This window comes from Protopterus annectens, chromosome 11.part0 (genome assembly GCF_019279795.1).
Source record: "Protopterus annectens isolate FY-2018-M chromosome 11.part0, PAN1.0, whole genome shotgun sequence".
Lineage (NCBI taxonomy): Eukaryota > Metazoa > Chordata > Ceratodontiformes > Protopteridae > Protopterus > Protopterus annectens.
This window is the reverse complement of record NC_056745.1, coordinates 658,751,467-658,776,711: the sequence shown is the minus strand read 5'-3', so window position 1 is coordinate 658,776,711 and position 25,245 is coordinate 658,751,467. Positions and strand designations below refer to the sequence as shown.

The following is a 25,245-nucleotide window of genomic DNA, read 5'->3' as shown; positions in this document are numbered from 1 at the left end:
TTTCTGCATATGTTACCTTAAAGACATTTCCATGTGTGCACAGTCACAAAAATAAAACATTTTCCACAACAACCTGTTCAGTAATCTTGTCAAAGCATAGTAAGCACAAACTTATATCTAAATGAATAAGTACTTCGTTTTCAATACATAGTAAGCAAAAAATTATTTCTAAATGAATAATTTCACCCCAAGGATCCCTAGTGTACTTTGTCCATGTATGCACAAGCACCAGAAATGATACATTTCCCCCAGCAACCTCTCGGTAGTCTGTCCATGTATACACAAGCATTACAAAATGACAATGAATCATTTCTGGGTAAAGTAGTCAGCATTTCGCACCTTAAGCTTTCTTTCAATGAAATCATGATCACTTCCCCCCTTGTATGCTTGCGCACATGTATGCACATTAACAAAAAAAAACATTTTTTGCACACATTTCTCTGTTTCAGTTGAATCATTGAAAACAAACAAACAAATGAATTCATATTAATTTCCCCCCCCTTTCCCTTGGTCCTGTCCAATTGACAAACAAAAAAAAAAAATTTTTTTCCCCAACGACCCCTTCATTACTCTATTGAAGTAAGCTGAACCAGTAAAACTTCAGTGAAAATGAAACTGCATCCCTCTCAGTAGTCTGTTGATGTACACAAAAGCATTACAAAATGACATCAAAATGAATCCATTTCTCCATTTTCCCCCAATGACGTCTTCAGTAGTCTGTTCATATGCCTAGTTATCACAAAATTGCATCAAAATGATGCATTTCACTCAAGGAACTCTTGTGTACTTTGTCCATGTATGCACAAGCACAAAGTTTTTTCCCCAATGACACACTCAATCAGGTTTGTCCATGTATGCACAAACACCAGATATTGAGAAAATCTGTCCATTTGAGATAAAGGTAAAGTTTGCACTCAGGTCCACTTAGCATCCACACATGCCCCTTCCATTCAAACACAACTCCCTTTGTTCACGTATACACACACTCCCCCCACAGCTTGCATTCACACACACAAACCTCCTCCATAGCTTGCATTCACACACACACTCCCCATAGCTTGCATTCACACACACACACTCCCCATAGCTTGCATTCACACACACACTCCCCATAGCTTGCATTCACACACACACACACACACACACACACACACACACACACACACACACACACACACACACACACACTCCCCCATAGCTTGCATTCACACACACACACTCCCCATAGCTTGCATTCACACACACACACACACACACACACACACCCCATAGCTTGCATTCACACACACACACACACACACACACACACGCACGCACACCCCATAGCTTGCAATCACACACACACGCACACACACCCACCCACCCATAGCTTGCATTCACACACACACACACACACACACACACACACACACACACACACACACACACACACATAGCTTGCATTCACACACACAGTTGGTCTAGGTTAGGGAGAAGTCGGTCCATCTGTCTAGAAACCCTGGCTGTTCTCATTCCCTGTGAGTTGATGATTTTTTTTTTTGGGGGGGGGGGGGCACATTGTAGAAGTAGATTAACTTGTGCAGGTTTTCTGCAAAGTTCATTCTTATGCTCCTCCTCTTTTCTGTACTTAAAGATGGTGATGTCCAGGAATTCCATCTTCTCATAATTATAGTGGGTGGTGAAGTGTAGAACATCTTTTTTGTCATAGAAGAAGTTGTTATGCAGCTTCTCAGGCAGCCTTTCCATGTGTGTGTGTGTGTGTGTGTGTGTGTGTGTGTGTGTGTGTGTGTGTGTGTATCTATATAAATATATATATATATATATATATATATATATATATATATATATATATATGAAAAAATCTGGTTTGCAAGCCATCATAAAAAAAATGGTTCAAAACAGGACCTTTACAACATGATGTTACTATTGGTTGTCACATTTTATCCAAACAGTTCGTAAAAACAGCATATCTGAAGTTGTTCATTTGGTCTTCAACCTATGGGATTCGGATCTGGTACTCCAGCATCAGAACCGAAATCCAAACTCCTCTCCTACCTATAATGCCCCACTCTCCCACTTCCCCTCAGATATCGTTTGCCACTCGTTTTGAACAGCATGGGTCACCATTTATCTAAGCTCCTTCAGGATTTTATAGTCGCTGAGTAAGGTGGGTTTTTTTTTTGGTTTTTTTTCTCTCTTGTCTATTTTCTGTAAAAAAAAAAAAAAAAAAAAAAAGGAAGAGAGAGAACTTCTTGCTGTCCTTTCTTTCCTTTCTCTCTCCCTATGTACGGTTCTCTTGTGTGAAGAGAGTGTGTGTGTGTGTGTGTGTGTGTGTGTGTGTGTGTGTGTTTCTTGCCCATGTGACTGACACTCCTAAGCCAGGGTTCAAGGAGTGTGGGCACAAGATTCCTCCATCTGATGCCTACACTGTGTGCATGGTGTATTTGGGAGTTCCCCACCTTGATTCCTCCTGCTCGATTTGCGTGAGCTTCAACCCCATGCGCTTATCGACAGGAAGAACAAGCTTATCTTAAAGGGCCGGTTAGCTCCCTCCTGTACTTCTATTCCAAGCAAGCACACATCCTGCCTAGTGTTTGTCAAATATTGCAAAATACCTGCTGAAAAAAATTCTCCTCCCTGATCTTGACAAGTGTACACCATCCTATCTGAACATGTGCCCCAAATTAGGCTCGGTTGCTCTACACATTTTGATTTTTTAGAATAAGACTTTTTTTCATGTAGGTATTTACCCAAAAAATCTTTTCATTTACAGTAACATGACTCCCTCTTCTATATGTGATTTGTGAAAACATTTCCTAACTCCTGTACAAGCAATGCTGTCTTTATAATATTCCCAAGTCCCAATTTCCTAGAGTTAAAAGAATATGCTCATCTGTGGATGAGCTGAGTAAAAAATAATCAGGAGTTGACTGACAGGTTTCAGGCTAGGGGATATAAGGATACTATTATACATCAGACCCAATGCTTTGCACAGAGTGTGGATAGATCGACTTTGTTGAGATGTAAAACACGCTCTAAGGAAGATCAGCAGACACCTTTTATTACAACTTTTGGTGCTAATTCTAGACAGCTTTGCCAACTGATCAATAGACATTGGGATAGTTTTTTGACAGATAAGAATTTAAGTCAAATTCTACCACTGCAATGTCAATTTACATATAGAAAAGGAAAAAGTATAAAACATTTTTTTAATCATTTTAAAACATGTGTGCCTATTGGTAATAAAATACAACAGTCTGTGGATGGAATACCTTTAATTGGATGTTTCCCATGTGGACACTGCTCTTCTTCCCAACATGTTATGAAAATTAAACAATTTTCTGCTGCTAACACATCTACTGTATTTAATACTAAGTGTTTTGCTAATTGTACTTCAGAATGGGTAATTTATTTGGTTGAATGTCAGCGTTCTGAATTTTATGTAGGACAAACTTCTAGATAATTTAAGATACGTATTTCTGAACATTTTAATCTCATTTGTTGTCAAAGAATGTCTAATGCATTATATAGGCATGTTTTACAACATTCTACTGCTAAGTTTAGATTTACAGCTATTGATCATGTTATGGTTAGAGGAAGCAATAAATTAGGTTGGCACAACATATTGAACAACAAAGAAAAGTTTTGGATATTTAAATTAGGGTCTTTGTTCTCTCCAGGTTTAAATGATGTGCTAAAATTGGTGAAAGGTGGGGAGGGTGTGTGTGTCTTGTTTGGTGTATTTAAGTTTTACTGTGTATGGGATTTTTATTTCTGCTTGTGCTTACACTGAAGAAGGCTTTGCCAAAACTGGTTTGTAATTTTCTGGAGCAATTTTCTATTTATTGCTGCTACAATAAATAGTTACTGGTGGTTCACCTTATTTGTGCTGGCCGGTCATGTTTTTTTGACTGTACTTCTATTCCCCCTGCTGCTTCGGGAACTCAAACTCTCACCAAGAAGCCTGGGGAAGGAGAGTGGGTCTGGCCTAAGGAGCAGGATCTGTCGAGGAAAAGGTCTCCTGACTAGCCTTCCTCTGCTGAACCTCCCGCCAAGTGTAGACCCGAACTGGCTCAGTTCTCCTTGGCTTCAGTTGCCCAGTTTCTCTCCAGAGGTGGAGAGTTCCCTAGCTAGGTCTCCTGCCTCTGCCTCCGCTCTGCGCCATTCCAGCCTGGGAGCAGTAGCTTCCTCTGTTCCATCCACTTGGAGCCTGTCTGAAGCCGAGGTGGACAGGATGATGATGAAGTTTTTTCAGGACTAGATTCAGATTGGTGTCTTGCCTGCTCCATCCCCCTCTGGAGCTGTGAGCACACAATCTGGTTTCCTCCTGCTATCTCTTTTTCTAATCCGACCTTCACTTCGGAGTCCTTGGGTCCAAGTTTTCCTAGTGTTCAGGTGTCGGCGCCGATGGTCCCTTGTACCTCAGTGCCAACAGTTAACTTGAGCTGTTCAGCTTCGTTATCTTCGGACTGGACTGACTCTGTGCTATAGATTCAGCATTGGCTCCGAGGGGCTAACATCCGCTACTTGGCTTTCAGAACTGTCCCTTCCCCTCAGAGCTTTGGGGCTGGAAAGCCTGTCTCAGACTCCTCCTTTGGCACCAGGGGCTGCGATCCAGGCAGCTCCGATGCCAACAGTTTCAGCTCCAGCTACGCTGCCTTCTGGGATCCGCTCACTTTCAGATTTTTGAGGTGGTGGAGTGCGTTCTCTCGGCCTTGACACTTTCTTCTTTGGTTTCCACCGTGGCTGCTTCTGTTTCTGGGCCAGAGTCTTCCATCCTGCCCCCTCAGGGACAGCCTGTTGCCAGACTGCCCCAGGAGGTTCCTCTTCTGGAATTTCCTGAAGCTTCTGAGTCCTCCCCGAAGCTTCCCTCAAGGAGGTGCCTCAGAAGCATATGTGCAGGAGGAGGCACTTAGATACCCCACTTGAAACTGTCATGGAAGATTCAGATTTGGATGAGGGGGAGGGTTCCCCATGATTACCCCATGACAATGTCTCTTTTGGGAACATCATGGAGACTCTGCACCAGAGAAGTGGGTGGTCTTCCCTCACACCCAACCCTGAAAAGTCTGTATTCCTGGAGGCATTTGGCACAGGGCCTTCTACATCTTTGGTGCCCCCCCGTGGATCCTTTGGTGGATCATATCTCTAGTAGGGCATGGAAGGAACCGGACACAGTTGAGCCCATTCCCAAGTGCCTTGACAAGGTTCTTAGTGCTCCTTCGGACAGGCCTCATTGGTCCAAGGGGTCCCTAGTTGATGCCATGGTGGTTGCGGTGTCCACCAAGAAGGAGCTGGCCCAGGGGAGCTCTTCAGTCCATCCTCCAGACAGGGAGTCTAGGGGGATGGACCACTTCGGGAAACGTGTGTATGCTTCAGCCACCTTTGCTGTGTGTGCGCTGACCTATTTGGCCCATGTTGTCAGACTGCAGAGGGACCTGGTTAGGGAAGTCGCTGAGTCTGCCCTAGGGTCCATGTTGGCAGAGTAGAAGAAGATTTTCTCTTCCTGTCTGGCCACCGTAACTGCCAATTCAAACACGTCTGTGAGGCTTCTTTCTCATGCGACTGAGGGTGCCTGTAGGGTGGCTGGGATGGGCATTGTTATTAGGCGGCATGCCTGACTCCAACTTTGTGCTTTTCCTGTACCCTTCAAGGCATCATTCATGAATGCCCCCATTGACGGGTCAACTTTGTTTGGCACTCCTCTTACCCGGAGCGAGAAAGACGGGTAGACCTTGTCTGCTGTCAGGATCCACTTCTCTACTCCATAACGATCCTTTTCTAGGAATCATCAAAGGGTCAAGAAGTTTCAGAAGTCTATAGGGCGTTTCCCAGGATGCTTAGGGTCAGTTTCCCCCAGAGGCAGAGGGGGAAATGACAGATGCCACCCATGTGGCATGGGGGGTCCGAAGAACCAGGGTCTTGAAATTTGTTCTCAGACAGACCCTTTTAGCAATACTGAAGGATTGCCCGACTGCTGTTCTCTGGAGGCAGTTGGGGGCATCTCTCCCTGCACCCAACAGCCTGGGATTCCATCACGAATGATCGTTGGGTGCTGCAAATCATATCCAAAGGTTATTCCATCCCGTTCCTTTATCCTCCCTCTCCAAAGAGAAACCACCCAGACATTCCACCCAGTCAATGGGAGGCAGCAGCCGTAGAAATCGCCAAGCTGCTCGAAAAACGAGTCATCCAGCCCATCCACCCTGACCAACCTGGATCAGGCATTTATTCCAGGTTCTTTTTGGTGCCATAGAAAACGGGGATTTAGGACCCATTCTGGATCTTATTACCCTGAACTTGTCCGTTGCCAAGACAAAGTTTCAGATGGTCACCCTACAGTCCATTCTGCCCTTTCTGCATATGAATGACTGGATATGTCTGTGGACCTTCAGCATGCATACTGTCATTTGAAAATGAACAGACGTTCCAGATGGTTTCTTCGCTTCTGGCTGGGAGCCAGTCATTTTCAGTTCAGAGTGCTCCCCTTTGGACTTACCACTGCCCCCTGGGTGTTTACCAAAGTGATGGTGGTAGTGGCAGCTCACCTGCAGCTGCACGGGTTTCAGGTCTTCCCTTACCTGGACGATTGGCTCCTTTCCACTCCCTCCAGGCATTGACCAATTCAAGCCAGGGATTACCTCCTACTCCTAGCCCCTTCCTTGGGCATTACGATCAATCTAGCCAAGTTGAACTTGGAATCTGTTCAGGTGTTGCACTTTATAGGTACCCAGCTGGATATGATACTGGGCAGGGTTTCTGCCTTCAGACAGGTTACTGTCACTCCGCCAACACATGAAATCTATTCTTCAGACTCATCTTCCCCCAGCAGGTATGGTTCTTTGGGCATTGGGGTCCATGGCGACCACAATCACCCTTCTACCAACCGCACGCCTTTACATGAGGATTCTTCAGTGGACCTTGGTAGTACAGTGGTCCCTTCTCGAACTTCCTTTATCATACCCAGTCCAGCTATCCCGAGTTTGTCAGGACTGTCTTCGGTGGTGGCTTCAGTCCCTGGACTTCTGTCTTCTGGGCTGCCAATTTGTTCTTCCTTCCCCCTCAATCACTGTGACCACGGATGCCTTCCTGCTCAGGTGGGGAGGGCTTTCCATGGGATGGACGGTCGGAGGCACATGGTCTTCTCTGCAGACCAATCTGGATATCAGTGTCCTGGAGATGAGGGCGGTGCTTTTGGCGTTCATAGGTTGGAACTAGGCTATTGGCCCTAGGTCCTATACAAGCCTAGCCATAATAATTCCCTAGCTATTTCTTCCCAGAATATTTACTTCTCTGGTCCCCTGTTTAGCAGGGCGACTGACGTGATCCCCGGGGTGAATTTCCTTTCTCCCATCCAATCATCAAGGTTCCTTTAGTCCTTCAGCCCTTTCTTCCTACCGGTACTACTGCCATCCAGACAGACAACATGTCAGTAGTCTGATACATCAACAAACAGGGGGGACCAGGATCTTATCCCCTTTGTCGCGAGGCCAGGAGTTTGTGGGAGCAGGCAAGCTCTTTCAACTGGTTTCTGGAGGCAATGCATATTCCGGGGAAGTCCAACATCCTAACGGACAGGCTCAGCAGAACTATTTTGATGCCTTACGAGTGGCCTCAGAATCTTTCAGTAGCAGATATGGTCTTCCAAAAATGGGGCCATCCTTGCTGCGATCTCTTCAGCTCTCCTTCCAATGTGAAGTGCAGTGAGTATTTCACTCTGATCCCCCTTCTGAGGGATTCTCCCAAAGACACACTGGTCCATGCTTGGCCCTCCAGTCTTCTTTATGCTTATCCTTCTCTTCCTCTGATCCTGAAGTTTATTCAGAAAGCACAACGGTTGAAGAGCAAAGTCATCCTCATTGCCCTATTCTGGCATTGTCCAGATTGGTTCCCCACTGCGGTCTCATCTAGTGTGTCCTTCCTGGACTCTGGATTTGGTTCCGGATCTTCTGACACACCCATCAGGGGTTCCTCACCTGGTCTTAGCCTGAAGCTCACCGCTTGGCTGCTCCATTTTCCATGATGGCCAGGACTCCCGGGCTTTCTTTGCTTATCAAAAAGGTCTTGATTGCAGCTCATAAGGCTTTTACTAGGAAGATCTATTCCAGCAAGTGTAAACATTTCTGTCTGAGCTTCTCAGCATAATCTGGATCCGTTTACAGCCACACTCCCTGCCATTTTGGAATTTCTAGCTCATATTTTTCACAATGGCACTAGTTTTTCTACAATTAAATTTCAATTGGCAGCAATTTCAAATTTCCATGTGGGTGAGAATTCGGCATCCTTGGATTCTTGTAAGCTTTGCAAGGCTTTTTTGAAGGGTACTTTTCTTGTTTGGCCTCCTATCAAGGACTCCACGCCTCTTTGGGATCTACCTCTGGTTTTACAGGCCATGATTTATCCGCCATTCGAACCAGCTGCCACTGTTGATTTACAATTCTTATGGTGGAAGACAGCCTTCTTGGTGGCTATTACCTTGGCCAAGAGGGTCTCTGAACTGTAGGAGATATCAAGTCCTACATTTTCTCTTCCATAAAGACTGAGTGACTCTTCTTACTAACCCATCTTTCTTAACAATGGTGGCCTCTGAATCTAATATTAACCAGGTGATTAATTTGCCAGTTTTCTTTCTGAATTACCAGAACAAAGGAGAATACAAATTACATTTATTTGGTGTTCACAGGCAGCTGTGATTTTATTTTCATAGAACCAAAAGTTTTTGACAGTCGAATCAACTTTGTGTCTTTTTCTAAGCCACATTTGGGAAAACCTATTTCTAAGGTCACTCTCATTGGATTTTTAGTTGTATTTCCATGGCCTATTGCTCCAAAGGTTTGTCTGTGCCAGGTCCCGTCCGGGTGCATTCTACCAGCTCAGAATCTACTTCTGCAGCGTTTTGGGCTAGTGTTCCTATTGATGATATCTGCTCAGCTGCTACCTGATCTTCTTCCCATAGTTTTATCTCCCATTACAAAGTGGATATTCTCTCCTGGAGCAGGGCTTCTTTTGTCTCAGCTGTTTTCTGGAACATCCTTCCATGAGGGCCTCCCATGGTTATTGTAGCTAGGGACTCTGTACCATAGGTTGAAGACCAAATGAAAGACAACAACTTCAGATAAAGAAGGTATGTACTTATAATGTTCTATCTGAGTTGTTGCTTTTCATTTGTCTTCAGCCGTCCCTCCTTGCCCTTTTGGCTGTGTAGTGAACTGGACAGATGCAGGCACAGGCTTCTTCTTGACTTGAGCTGAGTCTGTGTGTACAGATGCCATTTTTGGTCATGGATTCAGTTACTTCTGCTGTGAGGGGTTGGTGCTGTTCTGCAGCAAACTCGATCTGAGAGGAGGAGGGAGAGCAGGGCATTATGGGTAGGGGATGAGCTTGAATTTCTGCTCCGATGCTGGAGTATACGGCTGAGTCGGATCCATGCTGGATCTGAATCCCATAGGTTGAAGACAAATGAAAAGCAACAACTCAGATGAAACGTTAGGGTAAATACATAACTTCTTTTTTTTGCCATCTGTTATTTCTTGTTGATATGTGTACGAGTCGTACGAAAGTTTGTGAGTATTTCTGCAATCTCAAAAGTTATCTCTGTGTGTCTCTTTAGGAGTTGTTACGGTTTCCAAAGCTTCATGATGCCATCGTAGAAGTTGTGACATCTTTGCTACGAAAAAGGTTGCCAGTCACCAATGAAATGGTAAGCTGTGGCCTACATTGATGGTTTACTGCTTGACAGTACACGAGGTCCTGTTGTTCTAAAATGTAGATCTGTCTGATTTGATTGAAAGGCTGTAGAGGAGGTCCACTGCGTCATAATCCTTGAAAACATAAGATATGTTCTTGAATAAAGTTACATGGTCAGATGTAAAATTAAAGACAGACTGAACTTTTATGCAAATCTTATATTTTACCAGGAGCAACACTGATACAAATGTCTGTTATTTCTTTGTTTCTTTTAAATATTTATGTACTTACTTATTTAAGTTCACAATACTTTGGATACCTCAGCATCTAGCTAGCACTAACTCTAAAGTAAATTCTTTATTTTTGTGGGTCAGACAGTATCACACTTTCTTTCAGCTGAAGGTAGACTATCCATTGGGATTGGGGTTCTCCTACCACAACTTAAGTATAGTCTTTCTATTATTTCCAGAACCTTAAAGAAAAAAAAACACTCAGCTCTGCAAGCCTCTGTCATGAAAGGAGATACTGCCAGCCCAGCTAGTTGGAATTTTGTAAATAATTATGTGTCATTTGTGAATGTCAACATGCTTCATGTAAGATGCTTGTGTTACAACTGTATTAGGCCTGTATGTTATGTGTATATCAAACTTGTTTGTGCAGAAGTGTGTGTTGAAAAGGTATTATTTAAAATACTGAGCTTAAAGATGTATCCTCAGTGTGCCCAGCTGGAAGAGAACGTAAATGTGCATACACTATTGCAACTCTTTAAATGTATATATGTTAACAGTGCAAACTGGAATACAGGGGTAACTTAATTCCAGCAAAACTTCAGAAAAATAGCTGAAATTAGATTACTTTGACAGCAAGAGACAGGATCAGTATACTAAGGAGCTCTCTGTGTTGTCATGAAGGAGAAGTAATTACTAGGCTTGAGGGGTGGAAGTGTTTTATGACTTCCAACAGCTGCATAGATCTGAGGAAAAGCTGTTGTCTATGTATTTTCACAGGTAGATGCTAAATACTGCTAGCTTTCAGCGTGGGAGTTTTACCTGGGATTGAGTCACATGATAAGAAATGATGTCATTCTGCAAGCTATCCCAGCAGTAATATTTGAGATATTAATTTAAGAACTCTGAGAGAGACTCTGCATCCTGTATTCTGCCTTAGACCTGACAAGATCCATTCACCACACATCTGCCTTGCTCTGAGTAAGTTTCTAGCTTATATTAATTCTCTTAGATATAGGCAGGAATATAGCAAAGCTTAATTTAGATGTTTTATTTTATTTATTTGAGACTGTCCTGCAATATTGTTTTAAACATTTCCTGTGAATTTGAACTCTGCTGTCACTGTAAATATATATACTCAGTATTTTCTTGTTCTGTTAGTATTTATTATTAAATATATTTAAACCTTTCATTGTGGCTGATCTGGCTAGAGATATTTAAGTTCTGAGAGTACTTGCATATTTGCATGACACTTTGTAGGCCACTCCCCATAGCCTTGCTCTTGGTCAAACTAAAATTTGTATTGATAGTAATATTATACAGTAGGATTGGACACCCTTTGTTAAGGGCCTTAAAGTAGCTGATAAGGAGCTGGCCAGTGGAAGTGATAACTACTTTATAGTCTCAGCAAAAGATATTTCAGCTGGATACTGAGTTTGTACTTTTCTTCTGTGCTGTATTTAACTGCTCTATATATTTATTTTAAATTTACTATAAATACTTTGTATTTCCTGCACCAAGTCTGAAAATGGTCCTCCTGATTCAGTTATCAATTCCAGTTAACAAAAGTTAAATAAGTGAATTACTAAAAAATATGGATTTGTTAACCAAGTTGGTTATTAGTTCTTTACAGTGGTCTAAATACATGTATCTGTAATTTATCATTGAGTGTATTATGACATGATTTATAACCATGCTAGCTAGCTGTTAGGAATTCATACTTGTTTATTTAGTCAAATATTTGATCATATAGAATTTTCTCAAATGCTGTAGTTAAAGATCATAAAATAGTTACAGACCTGAAACTGCGTACTAAAGAGGATGAGAATGAGGAGACATTTTTATAATGTGCTTAAACTATGGGGGAACAATGCCAACTGAGCGAAAAATTGTATTTGTGTATACGCTTTTTGTAGTGCTTACTGACTTTAAAGCTACATTAAATTTGCATGTCATTGCATAAACATAAAAGGAGATTTATGCAATCTCTTTAGTCATAATGCATTTTTAACATAATTTAATGTTGCAAGGTACAAATTGCTGTTTGAACTATTGCTCTCGGTAGAAAACAGACTGATTTGTTACTTTTCTATTTGCAGCCTTCAGCAGCTCTTTGTAATAGATGATCAGAGTGACGCTGTAAGGTGCTGTTCCCTATCCTTTGAGGAAAGTTACTTGGTGAATTGATATGCGACTGGGTTTTAAACATCATTTACATTATTTTTACCCCTTTATAGGGGTATTGTAGATAGTTTGAAAAGGCAGTCTTCCCTGAATAGCCCTGTCCGGTGACAGGTAAAGTAGTATGCAGGAAGGAATATTGTAAGAGGCCAGGATCCTGTGGAAGAGTGGAATCTAAACACAATGAACAAAAACAGGATCATTTTATAAAGCTACATACAATAAATTAAATGTGGAACTTGAGCAGTCATAGTATGAGATTGATGGACTTAGGAGAGGATAGACCTTATGATTTCTACATAGCAATAAGGCCTTTTGTAGTGGTAGGAATAGGGAAGTTTGTGGAGGAAACAAGTTCAATTTAGATTATTTCAGTCAGGTCTTGTTCTTGTAGAGTTAAATAAATAACTTTGCTAAGAGGTGAAATAAGGAAAAGAATTGCACCAAATCATGACATATAGGGTAAGATTGCTAAATAGGGATTCCCATTCAAATAATTTTTTCTGTACCTGCCAACCATCAACCTGCCCCTCCCCGTGTGATTTGTGCATTCATTCTCAGATGCTGGTGTCCTAGGGGGTCATACCCCAGGCAGCTGAATTCTGTCCTTCTTTCACCATCATCCAAGAAGTTACATCTTCAGTGCCATATCAAAACCATCTGTGATTCAGGACCCTAATTTGACTCATATCAGGGAACTACACAACAACCTCACTCTGTGTCTTGCTTCATTTTCTGTGAAGGCTGTTTGGGGGGACAAGTCTGATTAGGACTAACATCACCATCTTTAGTAATGTGATTGCCTGCCATATCACCTCTCTTGTGGCCTGAAGTTCCCCCTCCATACATTAGCACACTGATGAGAGGTACTGTTACTGGCTTGGTAGAGCCTAGTCCAAGTCCCTGGAATGTGGTTGTTTTATGCGACTTTAAAGTGTCCTGTTGCATGGTGGCAGTCAGTCAATCGGAACTACCACTTGGTCCACCTAGAATGGCCAGGTTAGTATCTGCCACTCCCTGCCTTCCTCTCTCGCCAGGCTTTTCCAGTGTGTGATGCTGAGCTGGGACAAAATTGCAATTCTAGATGTGAAAGGACAAATGAAACCCAGGAATTTTTTTTCATCATATTCACAACGTATTCTGCAGCCTAGAAGATTTCTGTTTCAGCTTCCTTGCCAGTATTGGAGAAGGGTAAATCAAGCATGGTTGTAACCATCACACATTTCCAATGCATTGTTAAGACACTTGGAATAACTATCCAGGCCTAGCTTTGCATACCCTGCATTCTTCATTATATGATCTGGAATTAAAAGACAAACTGAAAGATCATACAATATGGATAAAATAGGAGATATTCCTTAAGTACAAGACAGATAAGTAAGAGAAGTAAGGAACAGTCACTGTATGAGTAGTCAGACAAGCTGAAGTGAAGATTGCCAGCCATAAGGTAGTGTGAAGAGTAGCATCTAGATTACAGAGTAGTCAGCAACAGTTTTATTGGAACTTTCTAGATGGCTGCACACTGAGTAGCCACTTAATTTCAGCTCTCCCGGTGTGAAAACACAAACTCTGAAAAGAGAGCTAGTGAATTTGTTGTCTAGTAGTGAACTGCCTGCATGCCAGCAAAGAAGAAATTTAGAGAATGTGAGAGAAAATTTATACCAGACAGAAAAGGAGTAAATATATTCCAGCAATCAGGGAGTGTTGAGAGGCAGGTGCAAGATTCTTCAGAGTGTTAGTTATTTTTTGATACAGAACATGCTAAGGAAAAAATACAAAAGTTTGTCCAACAAAAAGTGAGCTATCATACAGAAGGGGATACTGCTTCTTGTTCTTCTGATAAAGAAGCTCATAGAGAGACTATGCCAGTTAATCCTTTTCCCATGTTCCAAAGGAAAATGCTTGAGAGACAGAAAAAAGAGCAGAAGTTGACTATAAGAACCAGGAGTATGTTGGAAGTGATCTAAGAGACTGGAGGGAAACATGAAGAAAAGAGGTAACTGTAAGTAAAACAGTGTTTGATTTTAAAGGTATTTTTTTGTATAAAACATGACATATATTGCATGTTATACAGTAAAGATTCTTCAGCTATTTTTGTATGTGGTAGTGATACTAAAGTAAACATGTGGCTTTTTCTTTCTTTCTTCCTGTTCAATTTTAAGAAGTGTAGACACAATATAAAAAGAGAAGAAAGCTTAGAGAAAAGAGCATGATATTAGTAAAATTTATATGTTGTTTCTTACATTTGCATAGGGGAATAACTGGATTAAGGCTGTTTGCTTGATCTAAGAACACGTTTTAAGTGGAAGCAAGTAAATAAAAGAACATTAAATTTAATGAAAAGTTTTCCTTTAGCAAATAAATGATCACAGTGCAACATGAGAAGCTTGTAGCTGAAGGCAACTGTATTTGCTTCTCATGTTTCTATGGAGACAAGAGTAGTAAAAACAGAATACTTTTTTTCTTTCAGTGGTCAAAAGATAATGTTTTCTGAAAGTATTCAGGTTATCATCTACATTTGGGAGAGGAATAAAGATAAGACAAAAACAGAAAATACTGAGTTTAAATAGAAGCACAGTATGTACCATGCATCTTAGCATGGATAACCTTCATTTTGGGGTCATTTCAAGCGTGTGAGTGTAGTTGTCAGTCTGGGACAGTTCTATTATGAGGATTAAACCTCATTATTTGAAGATGTACATGGCTTTGTGTGTCTCTATTAAGGTAATAGGTTATGGGGTGTTCTGAGTGTGTGTTTTTTTTTTGAGGGTTTTCGTTAAAACAAAAAGTCATAAGATGTGATATAGGTCCAAATGGATATGACAAGAAACAACTGTATTAAAGAGCAACCTAACATAAAAGCTGAAACTAGATATTTAAAAAAGCTGTTATACATAGCTGGTAGGAATAATAGCTTTTTACCACAATGGCAACAGGCAACACTTTCCATGTTATCTTTGAATGTGAATGGTCTCACAGGTGTATATGCAAAAAAAAAAAAAAAAAGAGTAGTAACCTGTATTGAAAAATGCAGGATACAAGTAGCTGTGCGTCAGGAGACACATTTGGAAATAAGTGAGCATCTGGATTTGATAAAATAGTATTTAAGGATGGTTATTCATTGGGACACGTTGGACAAACAAAAAAAGGGGAGTACTTATATTAATTGCTAGAGGAGCTCCAATAATGATAGAAGACAAAAAAAATAATAATGGTTGATATGTAGTAGTAAGGGGCTATTGGCAAAGGAGGAGGATTATACTGGCATGCATTTATATTCTGCCTAAAACTGCTACATTGGAGCTTAAAAAAATGATGCGAGAACTAATCAGCTTTCAGCAGAGAATATTACTTATAGGTAGGGACTGTAATTTGATTTGCAACAGTGAGGATGTATCTGGGTGGCCTCAAAGGGAAAATATAACAGAAGGGTAGATTTTTGAAAAACAATTATGAAAATATTTGGTATAGAAAATGTGAATTCAGTAGTAGGAACTCAGAGAGAATTTACATATTATTCCCCAAGGTACAGTAACTGGGCTAGACAGGAGAGAAATTATATTTCACAGGAACATGTGCATTTAATTGAAACATTTGATACTTATCCAATAACTATTTCATATCACTTGCCAGTAATAACTACAGTAAAAATGCAGGGTAATGAAATAAAATTGAGACACTGGCGCTTCCCCACCCATGTGTTAAACTGAGAGGAATTTAAGGAAAGAAAAATATTCAGGAGTTATTGGGGAAGGTAGAACTTTCTTCTAAAAATGTAGATAGGAAGAGGGACAGAATGAAAGTGTAGTTTGAAAGAAAAAGAAGTATGGTTAAGAAGTAACACAAATATTTAGAGGGACCAACAACTGTTAAAGTATTGCAATATTGCAGTATGGCAATCTCACAGAACAAGAAGAGGCGCAACAGAAGAATGCTAAAGAGAACATAAGGGACTACTTTAATAATATGCATACTTTTGAAAGATTGCCAAGTAACTTTTTTATGGCCACTCTGGAGCATAAGATCTTTCAACACAATAGCTCAGGCAACAGAAAGTAGAAAGGGTTGTTGCCATGCTTAGGGAGCCTATAACAAGGAAAATAACCAGAGATTCTGTAGAGGTATTACAAATATTTCAGAAATTTTATGAATATCTGTATAAAGCAGAGAAATGTGAAATCAGGAAAAAGTACAAATGGAAATGTGTATGGAACAATTAAATATGCCTAGGTTAGAGGTTGATGAGCAGTTCCTGATTGTATTAGACTAATTTACCTTTAATTTGTCTACAGACTGTCTAAAATTTCTATAAATATTAAATGGTTGTCATAAAACTTGTATTGATTCTTAACCAATGTTTTTATGTTAGGCCTAATTTGTTGGAGTTATTTAAACTCCAGATGTTTTTGTTTTATTTTTGAAGGCTATAAAATTATTGTTCTTAAAATGTTTTGTAATAACTTCTAGCTTTTCTCTCCAGGCCTCTGCTGAAAGCCGGCTTCTAATCAGTCAAACTTTCCTGGTAATCCAATGTCAATAAGTAATTAATTAAATAAATGAAAGAGCAATGATGATCTAGTGGGAAGCAGAATGTAAGAACACACCACTGTTGTTGGTGAGGCTTGATGCAGAGAAAGCATTCAACAGAGTAAGCTGGGATTTTATGAGTAGGTCAATGGAAGCATTTGCATTCCTTGACAAAATAATAAGGTTAATTAGGAGGATATATGAGGAACCAGAAGCAAAAGTTAGTGTTGGGTCCATCTCTGATAACTTCTGTTTGAACAGAGGAACCAGGTAGGGGTGTTCTCTTTCCTTTTTGTTTGCATTATATTTAGAACCATTGGCAAAGAAAATATGGCAACCAGAAATTCAAGGATATGATTGGTATGGTAATCAGGAAAAGTTTGCTTTACTTGCAGATTATATTATTTGTACCTGATAAAACCAGAAAAGGACATTTCAATGTTGTGGAACATTCTGAGACAATTTTAAGTCTTTTCAGGAAACAAAATTGTTGAAGATTAAATAAAAGCAATAGCTGTAAACTATGTACCCACACAGAAATTGGTTCAGCAATACCCATATTTATGGGGACATAATAAAATGAAGTAGTTAGGCGTACATGATAAAAGAGATTATGTTATGGCAGCTAAAGATATGTGGAAAGAGACTAAATGAAAGATAATAGAAAAACTGAGTAATTGGAAGCTCTATTTTATATATATGGAAGGCAAGATACTAGCAGTGAAAATGTTGTTAATCTCTTTATTTTTATATACAGATCAGGCATATTTTTTCAACCAGTGAGAAATTGTGGATAGCAATTAATAGAGTTGAAGGATTTTATCTGTGAGGGGGAAAGGGCAAGAGTCAAGTAGGATAAGTTGATCCTTCCAATAGAACAAGGTGGTGTAGGATTACCCAATTTGAAGAGGTATTTCAGAGCTACATAGTTAAGACTCCTATACATAGCACAAGCAGAAAGCTGTAATTCAAAGTGGAAAGGGGTGATGATGAAACTGGGAAGGGGGAGCTCAAGAAATAAGGAAAGACTAGAATTTGGGATGCAGATCCTTAAGGAGAATAACAATAACCATGCAGAATATTATAGTCATACAGTAGCCAACATGGGAAGTGAAAGAGGAGATTCTGCCAGTATGGGTGACTGCAATTAGGGGTACAGAGAATAGGCAAGAGGGGACTGGAATTTACTGGAGAAAACTGGCAAAGGAGCCAAGGTATTGGGAACAAATAATTAGAGATGGAAAGATAATAGAATGGGAAGAGGGTAAAAATACATTTGGACTGCAGTCTTGACCTTGCCTTCCCTATCAAGGTTCGCTATCAGAGTATAGTCAAAGAGAAAGGAATAGAGGGGTCCTAAGTGAAAGACCAGCACTGTTAGTTTTTAGTAGAATCTAGAACAGAAACTGCTGTTAAAAAGGGATAATTGATAGAGTGTACAAAATATTGCACAATAACTATAGAAATCAGTCAGAGGAGGTTAGAAAGGATTGGGAGGAGAGATTGGATAAGCAATTCACAAAGAAACAATGGGAGGATATTTGTATGGCTCCCAGATGAGGAACAAAAGTCTGGAGTGTGTAGGATTTTTGCTTGGAAGTGTTTGCCTAGGCATTTTTATACCCCAAGCAGGCTCTTAAGAATTTTTTCTCAGGTAAATTGCAGATGTTGAAGTTGTGATAGGGATAAAAGAAGTAATTGGGAACATATTTTATGGGCGTGTAATGAATTAGCAGACTTAATAATTCCCTGCAGACTACTGTGTTAGAAATACTGGGTAAGCAAATTGGTGTAACTAAAGAAATTATTTTTTGATCTGTGATACAGAATTGGAATTGCTTAGATATAGTAAGGCCTTGTTTAGTCTACTGATGGCTGCCAAAAAAGCAGTTACTAAAAAATAGAAATCAGAGTCTAAACCAACAGTACTAGAGGTAGTGAATATAATAACTGAGAGTCAAGAACTGTATGTGGGATCCTTAGAAAAATCATAGGAGCACATTACATAGAAAAAGTATGAATTGTGAGAAGAATAATTGCACAATAATGTTTTACAGGCGGAATAAGGTTTAAGGGAAGGCAGGAATAGAATAAGCTATATAATGTTTGACTGACACTGAATGTATATAAAATTATATGTGATGCATAATGTTTGCAACTGAAAATATGTCAATATGGTTTGTTTTCATTTATATAAATTAATGATTGCGTACGTCATATACGATAATTCAGTAAAGATGTTTCTTGTTACAAAAAAAGAAAAGATTTTTATTGGATCCTTTAGTGGTGTATCCTTTGAAGTACCCTTTGAAATTCGAGAGGTTTGATTGTTTTTATATAAGTATACTGCAACAGCTGAGCATGTGGAACTGGACTTGTGTATAAACAGTAACTGGCCTTACCTCTGCCTCAGGATGAGGTGAACACATTCTGTATTAAAACAGAGTAGGCCCCAGGGGATACATGACACAGTTGATGCATTTTATAAATAGTGTATGAAGTGACCCAGTCTTTATTCCCATCTTCAATTTTCAGTTCTCACCCCTCTGATATGGTTGTAAGCTATACTTTGACTACTGTTGAAACTTAGGCTGTTAGGAATCTGGTAGCATATTTTAGACATATCAACGTATTAAACTATAGTAAACTGCATCATTACTGACAGAATTTATGAGAACCCTCTTATTTTGTTTAATACTTTGGGGTAAGGTAACTTTTGCTACCATCTTGAAAGCTACTTATGATGATAAGCTGTGTGCAGGATATTAGTTGTGGTTGAAGGATGGCTTCACACTATGCCTTACTTCTCCTAACTGGAATGGATGTCAAACAGACGTTTAACTGGGAGTGTCTGTAGGATATGATAGGTAAGACTGGTTTACTTGCCATTTCTATTGCACTAATTAGAAGGTTATATCAAGATACTTAAGGAGCATTGTAAACTGAATGCTGGACTTTGTTCTGTATTTAATATTATATGACGTACAGTACATGGATGTTACATTTCTACTTTCATTTCAGTTTATATATAATCTTTACTGCTCAGAGAGGTGATAGTGGTTGATAAAGGTTATAAATGCATGTGTGTGTTTGTCTGTCTGTATGTCTATATATGTGCACGTGTGTTATTTGTATGTATTTATTTGAGTTTGTTTACTGAAATACAGCATTAATCAGTTATGACAAATTTCAGTCTCAGCATGGGGTCACGTGACTGACCAGACAAAGTAAACAAGAGTACCATAACAAAAAAAAGTACAGTGGTAGAATTATGGCTAAGAATATAAAGTAGATAAAAATTTGTTAATACAATAGGTACAAAAGTTTGCAAAACATTAGTTAAAGTTAGAGTAAAATAAATTAGAGATGTGAAAAGGAGAAAGCATAGTAGTGGAGTAGTTAGTTTAGAGTAAAGTTATGTTTGACTTATTTGATGTGACCGGATGGGTAGCAGGTACATTTTGGTTGCTTGACTAAATGAGATTTTATAGAGAACAGAACTTGGAATAAAAAAATCGAGTCTTTAATTTCAGTACCAAAGTTTGGGACTGAGAATGCATAATCGGAGATACAGTATGTAGCTTGGGAGGGGAAATTGTGTTTTAGGGCCTGAGTGTTTAAAGTTTCTTAGGTGGTAAGTGTGGGTGGTTATCTTATTGCGTTTAAGTTAAAGGGGGGAGAGAGAGTGTTCATGTGGGAGGTTGAACAGTTATGAGCCTAAAAGCAGGTCAGCTGTCTAACTGGAAGCCAGTTTGCTTTTTTTTCAGTTATACAGTGATATTAATTTCTGGAGGAGTGTGTGATAAATTTACATATCTTATTTTCAGGTATTTAAATAGTGATGGATATTTTAGTAGATGCTGCTGATATGAGAGGGAGGCTGAAATCAAGTTAAGGCAGAATTATTCCTTTTCCTATTGCTGACTTAGTGGAGTATAATTAAGAAGGGGAATTTTTTGTGTCCAGAAAAATAGGGGGTTGATTTTTTTTAGTGGGTTTTCAAGATACAGGTTGAAGTTAAGTGAGGGGTCTAACCAGAAGCCAAGATGCCTCCAAGAGACTTACTCTAAGGGATGGTTGTGATTGCAAACTGTTAAAGTTTTCATGGATCTGCTCAGCTACTGTTTGGTGACAAAAAACATTTGGTTTTGGATGGGTTTAGTGTGATGCTGTTGTTTTGCAATATTCTACTCACTGGTGCGCTTTGTCAGGTTATAGATGTTGCTGTTAGTTAAGGAGTGGTTGGAGCAGCAGAGGACCATGTCATCTGCATAGAAAAGGAGAAGAAGATGAGAAAAATCCAGTGGAAGTTTGTTGTACATAAGGAAGATAACAGGGGCAAGAATAGTTCCTTGAGCTACACCTTTGAGTAGTGGAGAGGTGAGTGAGCTATGGTTAACTGGGAAATAGTGGTCACTCATAGGTTAATAGGTAGGTACTAAGCTATCTGCCCAAGGGCATTTATAAGCCTAGCCAGAGTGTGTCAGCTTTCGCCGCCCCATTGATTAATTAACTGAGCCTCTGTCAAGAAGAGCCAATGAAGTGATCCCAGGGGTGTATTCTCTGTTACTCATCCACTCGTCAAGGTTTCTGTTGAAGAGTGTTAGTGAGCGGCTCTGCCTAATGTAGTTAGGAATTTTGTTCCAAAGCATGGGGAGTCTCTGTGACAGGAATCTATCCCTCCAGCATGTTCTATTTATTGTTGTGGTGAGGTTTAGCTCACTAGAGCGAGTGGCTCACAGTGACTTGGATTTCTTTAGGTGGAGCATGTCCATCAATTCTGAATTGGACATGGCTTTGTAAGTCAGGCAGAGGTCACCCCTGAGTAAGCGATATGCCACTGAGTACAGCTGGAGTTTTTCCAGTCGGGCTGCATAGGACATATGTTTGAGACCAGTAATCCTCTTGGTGAGGTACTTTTGTGGACTTTCCAGCTGTTGGAAGTGTCTTGTGAGGTACATCCCAAACGGGGCATTGTGCTCAATGATGGGTCTGATGAGTGATGAGTAGAGGAGCACTATAACTTCTTTATTTCTAGATGCGAACCCTTTAGTAATTAGATGGGCTACATAGGATTTCCTTACTACTTTGGCAATATGATTGTCAAAGGAGAGATTACTATCTACCTGGGTCCCCAGATCTCTTATTACCTCTTCTGTATTAAGGGGGCTGCCACCTATGTGGTAATTCATGGGTGTTTTGTTTTTCCCAAACGGGATGACTATGCATTTTTTGGCATTTAGCTTGAGACCATGACTTTGACACTAGGTGTCCGTCTCAGTAAGGCTTTTTTGGAGAATGCCCATGTCAGCCGGAGAGTCAATTATGGCTCCCAGTTTGCAGTCATCGGCAAACTTGGTTAGCCATAGTCCTCCTGTGTTTGCCTGTACTTCTGAGAAGTATATCTGTATTTGCCTGTACTTCTGAGAAGTATATGCCAAACAGTAGGGGTCCCAAGACCGAGGCTTGTGGGACACCACTTGTGACTGGTTTAGAGTCGGACCTGGAGCCTGCTATTCTTACCGTGTGAGTTCTGTCTGTAAGCCAGTTGGCAACCCATCTCGTGACGTAGGGGTTTATGTTCAGGCTGGTGATTTTTTTCTATAATTCCCGAGTTGGGAATGGTGTCAAAAGCCTTGGTGAGGGCAAGGTAGGCTGTGTGAACTACCTTCCCCTCATCTATGGCCTTGGTGACTGTCTCGAAGACGTCAAACGGGTTTAGTAGGCATGATCTCCCCTTAACAAAGCCAAACTGGGTCGGTTCAAGTGTTTGGAGGTTCCCAATGTCTTTGTTAATGAGTTCCATGGTGATAGTTACCAGGGTCAGTTGTGGCCCCTCCTTTGTTGAGAGGAATAACCGTTGCTGTGCACCATTCTATGGGCACGTAGCCTGTGGAGAGGCTGAGGTTGAACAGTGTGTTTAGATGGGAGGTTAGTTCATTCTGTAGTTCGTGCAAGACGCTGCCTGGGACACCATCTGGCCCCATTGACGCTGTGCGTTTGGCTTTTTATGCGTCTGTGATTTCCGGGACACTACACTTTTCCGGTATTGTTGTGGGCCCTTTTGGTGGTGAGAGAAGGGTGAAGTTTGCACTGAATCTATCTGCCAGGATGTTGGCAATATCAGTGGGTTCAGTATATTTTGTGCTATTTTGCACTAACTCAGAGCATATCTGTGAGTTGCCACTTACTTGACATAGCTAAAGAAGGCTTTGTGGTTATCTTTCAAATCCTTGGCTATTTTTCTTTCGAAGTTAGCCTTGGAGGATTTTATGAGGGACCTTAGTTTCTTACTGATACTGATCAAGGATGTGTTTCCTTCTTGGGATTTGCTTTTTTCTGAACTAGTTTCCTCCTCCTATTGTATAGCCTGTTTATGGCAGGGGTCCAGCTGACTGGTTTCCTTCTCTTAGGGAAGTGAGTCTTGGTTTTGCTAGGATGGCATGATCCACGGATCCTTGTAGGTGCTCATAGAGTGCATTGGTAAAGGTTCCTGCATCTTGGACACTGTTATGCTTTAGCGTGGGGGCTGTGAAACTTGCCACCTCTGTCTTAAGTAAGGTGAAGTTTGCTATAGAAAAGTTTTTCACTCTGGTTTCCTTGGTTGGAGGTGGTGGTGTGGTGTGGACATCCAGAGTGATTAGTTTATGGTCTGATCTAACCAGTGACGGGTTGACCTCTGTTGTGGAACACCTGTCGCCCATGTTGGTGATGACCAGGTCAATATATTTTCACCTCTGGTAGGGGAGTTTACCAGCTGATCATGGGCATTTGAGTTGATAAATTCCAGGAAGCGCTGGACCTAGGAGTTTGTACTTGAGTAGTTTTCCCAGTTAACGGTAGGGTAATTGAAATCGCCCAATATCAGGGTGTTCGGTAGGACCTTCATGTTTTCCAGTGTCTCCAGAATGGCGGAGTGGTGGTCCTGGGTCATGGAGGGTGATCTGTAGCAGGCCTCAAGTTGCATTGCAGATTTGCCTGATGTTAGTTGCACATGGATGATCTTAGAGGTATCATGCTGCGCCACTAACCTGGAGGTGTCGGTATCCTTGATGACTATGGATACACCCCCTCCTTTTGTGTTTCGATCCATGTTCTGTGGCCGAAATGTGTGGTATGAGTTGCAGCCTGGTAGTGCTGGGCTGCTCTGTGGAGCCTTGAACCAGGTTTCATTTACTTCACAGATGTCGACTTTCTCTATACTGAGGAGAGCTTCGAGCGAGTGCATTTTGAGATTTAAACTCCTGGCGTTGAGTAGCGTAAGCCTAATTTTTTATTTTTGCTGTTACGGTGGTGGGTTTGACTTTTGAGCCTCGTCTAAAAAAGGCACTATGGGGGCAGCAAGAGCCTTGGCCAGTATTCGAAAGCCTAGGAGTGACAGGTGCAAGCCATCTCTTGCGAAGCAACAAGGCCTGTTGAGCATGTCATCCTAGGCTGACAGACACTGGATCCCTTTTGAATGATACCAGAAGCTTAGCCAATTGTTGAAATTGATATTTTTTTCTTTATACTATGGTATCATTCTTGGCGAGGGCAGGATGCTACTCAGGGTCAGGGTCATACCCACCTGGGCTGCATGATCAGAGAGCTCTTCCATGTCTCTTTTCATGTAGTCCAGGGTGGTACGTCTCAGGTTATTCACACCAACATGAACAATGACAGAGTCATATTTGTACTTGTTCTGGAGTGACCTGAGTGCTTGTGTTATGTGGTGGATTCTGGCTCCCGACAGACAGCTAACAGTAACCTTCTCCTTGTCCAGCCTAGTGAGTGGGATGTCAGTGTGCCTGACTATAGAGTCGCCTATTACTAATGTGTTAGGTATGTTATTTCGCCTTAAGGGCTGTGATTGTGCGGCACACTGACTTTGTGTTTTATGTGTTGTCTGGTTTGTGACGGGAGGTGCAGGTTTTTTGGGTGTCTGCTTTGGAGGTCTGTGATGCTTTTGCAGGTTTTTATTTAGAGCCTCCGAGTATGAGTTCTTGTATTTATGTGTACTTTTTGCCAGTGCTGGTTTAATATGTCTGTGTGTGGCTAGAGGTGTGGTGTAAGTGTTAACCTTCTCCTCATGACTGCCTGTTCCAGTTTTGGGTGGAGAGAGCTTAGCCTCCAGTTTAGCTATATAATTGCATCTCTAGCATATGTTAATGTTTTGTGGTAGGAGGAGAGGGTTGTCTGTGTAAATGAGGCAGTGGGAACATTGCCTCAGGATGCCCAGGTTCACCAGCTGGACTGGAGAGTATACCTGAAATTGCCCTTTGGTCATGCCTGAATAGTAGGGTGAGCTGCTTAGTCGTTCAGTTGGTGAGGGGTGAATAATGAGCCTTGCCCTGCTGGGCAATCAAGTGTCGGGGTGTATTAGTACTTGCTATTAGGTCTGTGCAAGTGCTGGACTGTAGGATGCTTTTTAAGTGCTTAGGTTGAGAGTTAGACTACTTTCAAGGGAAAAACTGAAGAGGAGACTTGGTGGAGCCGGAATAAATTTAGCCCTAGCTAACCGGCGCTGCCCAGATGTGCAGAATCGTGCAAACATGGTTTTTACAGCAGGGAAATCAAAGAGATAGAAATTAGCCCAAAATGGCCTATAAACTACTAACTTCTGGGCTGGAACCACTCCTCCAGG

At 40.9% G+C, this 25,245-nt stretch overlaps 1 protein-coding gene across 1 annotated transcript in view; it reads left to right on the top strand.

Annotated features, from left to right (window-relative positions):
- The window catches only part of DNM1L (dynamin 1 like), a 1,168,830-nt gene that overhangs the window by 644,805 nt on the left and 498,780 nt on the right, over positions 1–25,245 (top strand). The window contains exon 8 of the mRNA XM_044088102.1: positions 9,611–9,700. Within this exon, the coding sequence (XP_043944037.1) occupies positions 9,611–9,700 (90 nt within the window). The remainder of the gene's footprint in view (positions 1–9,610; positions 9,701–25,245) is intronic.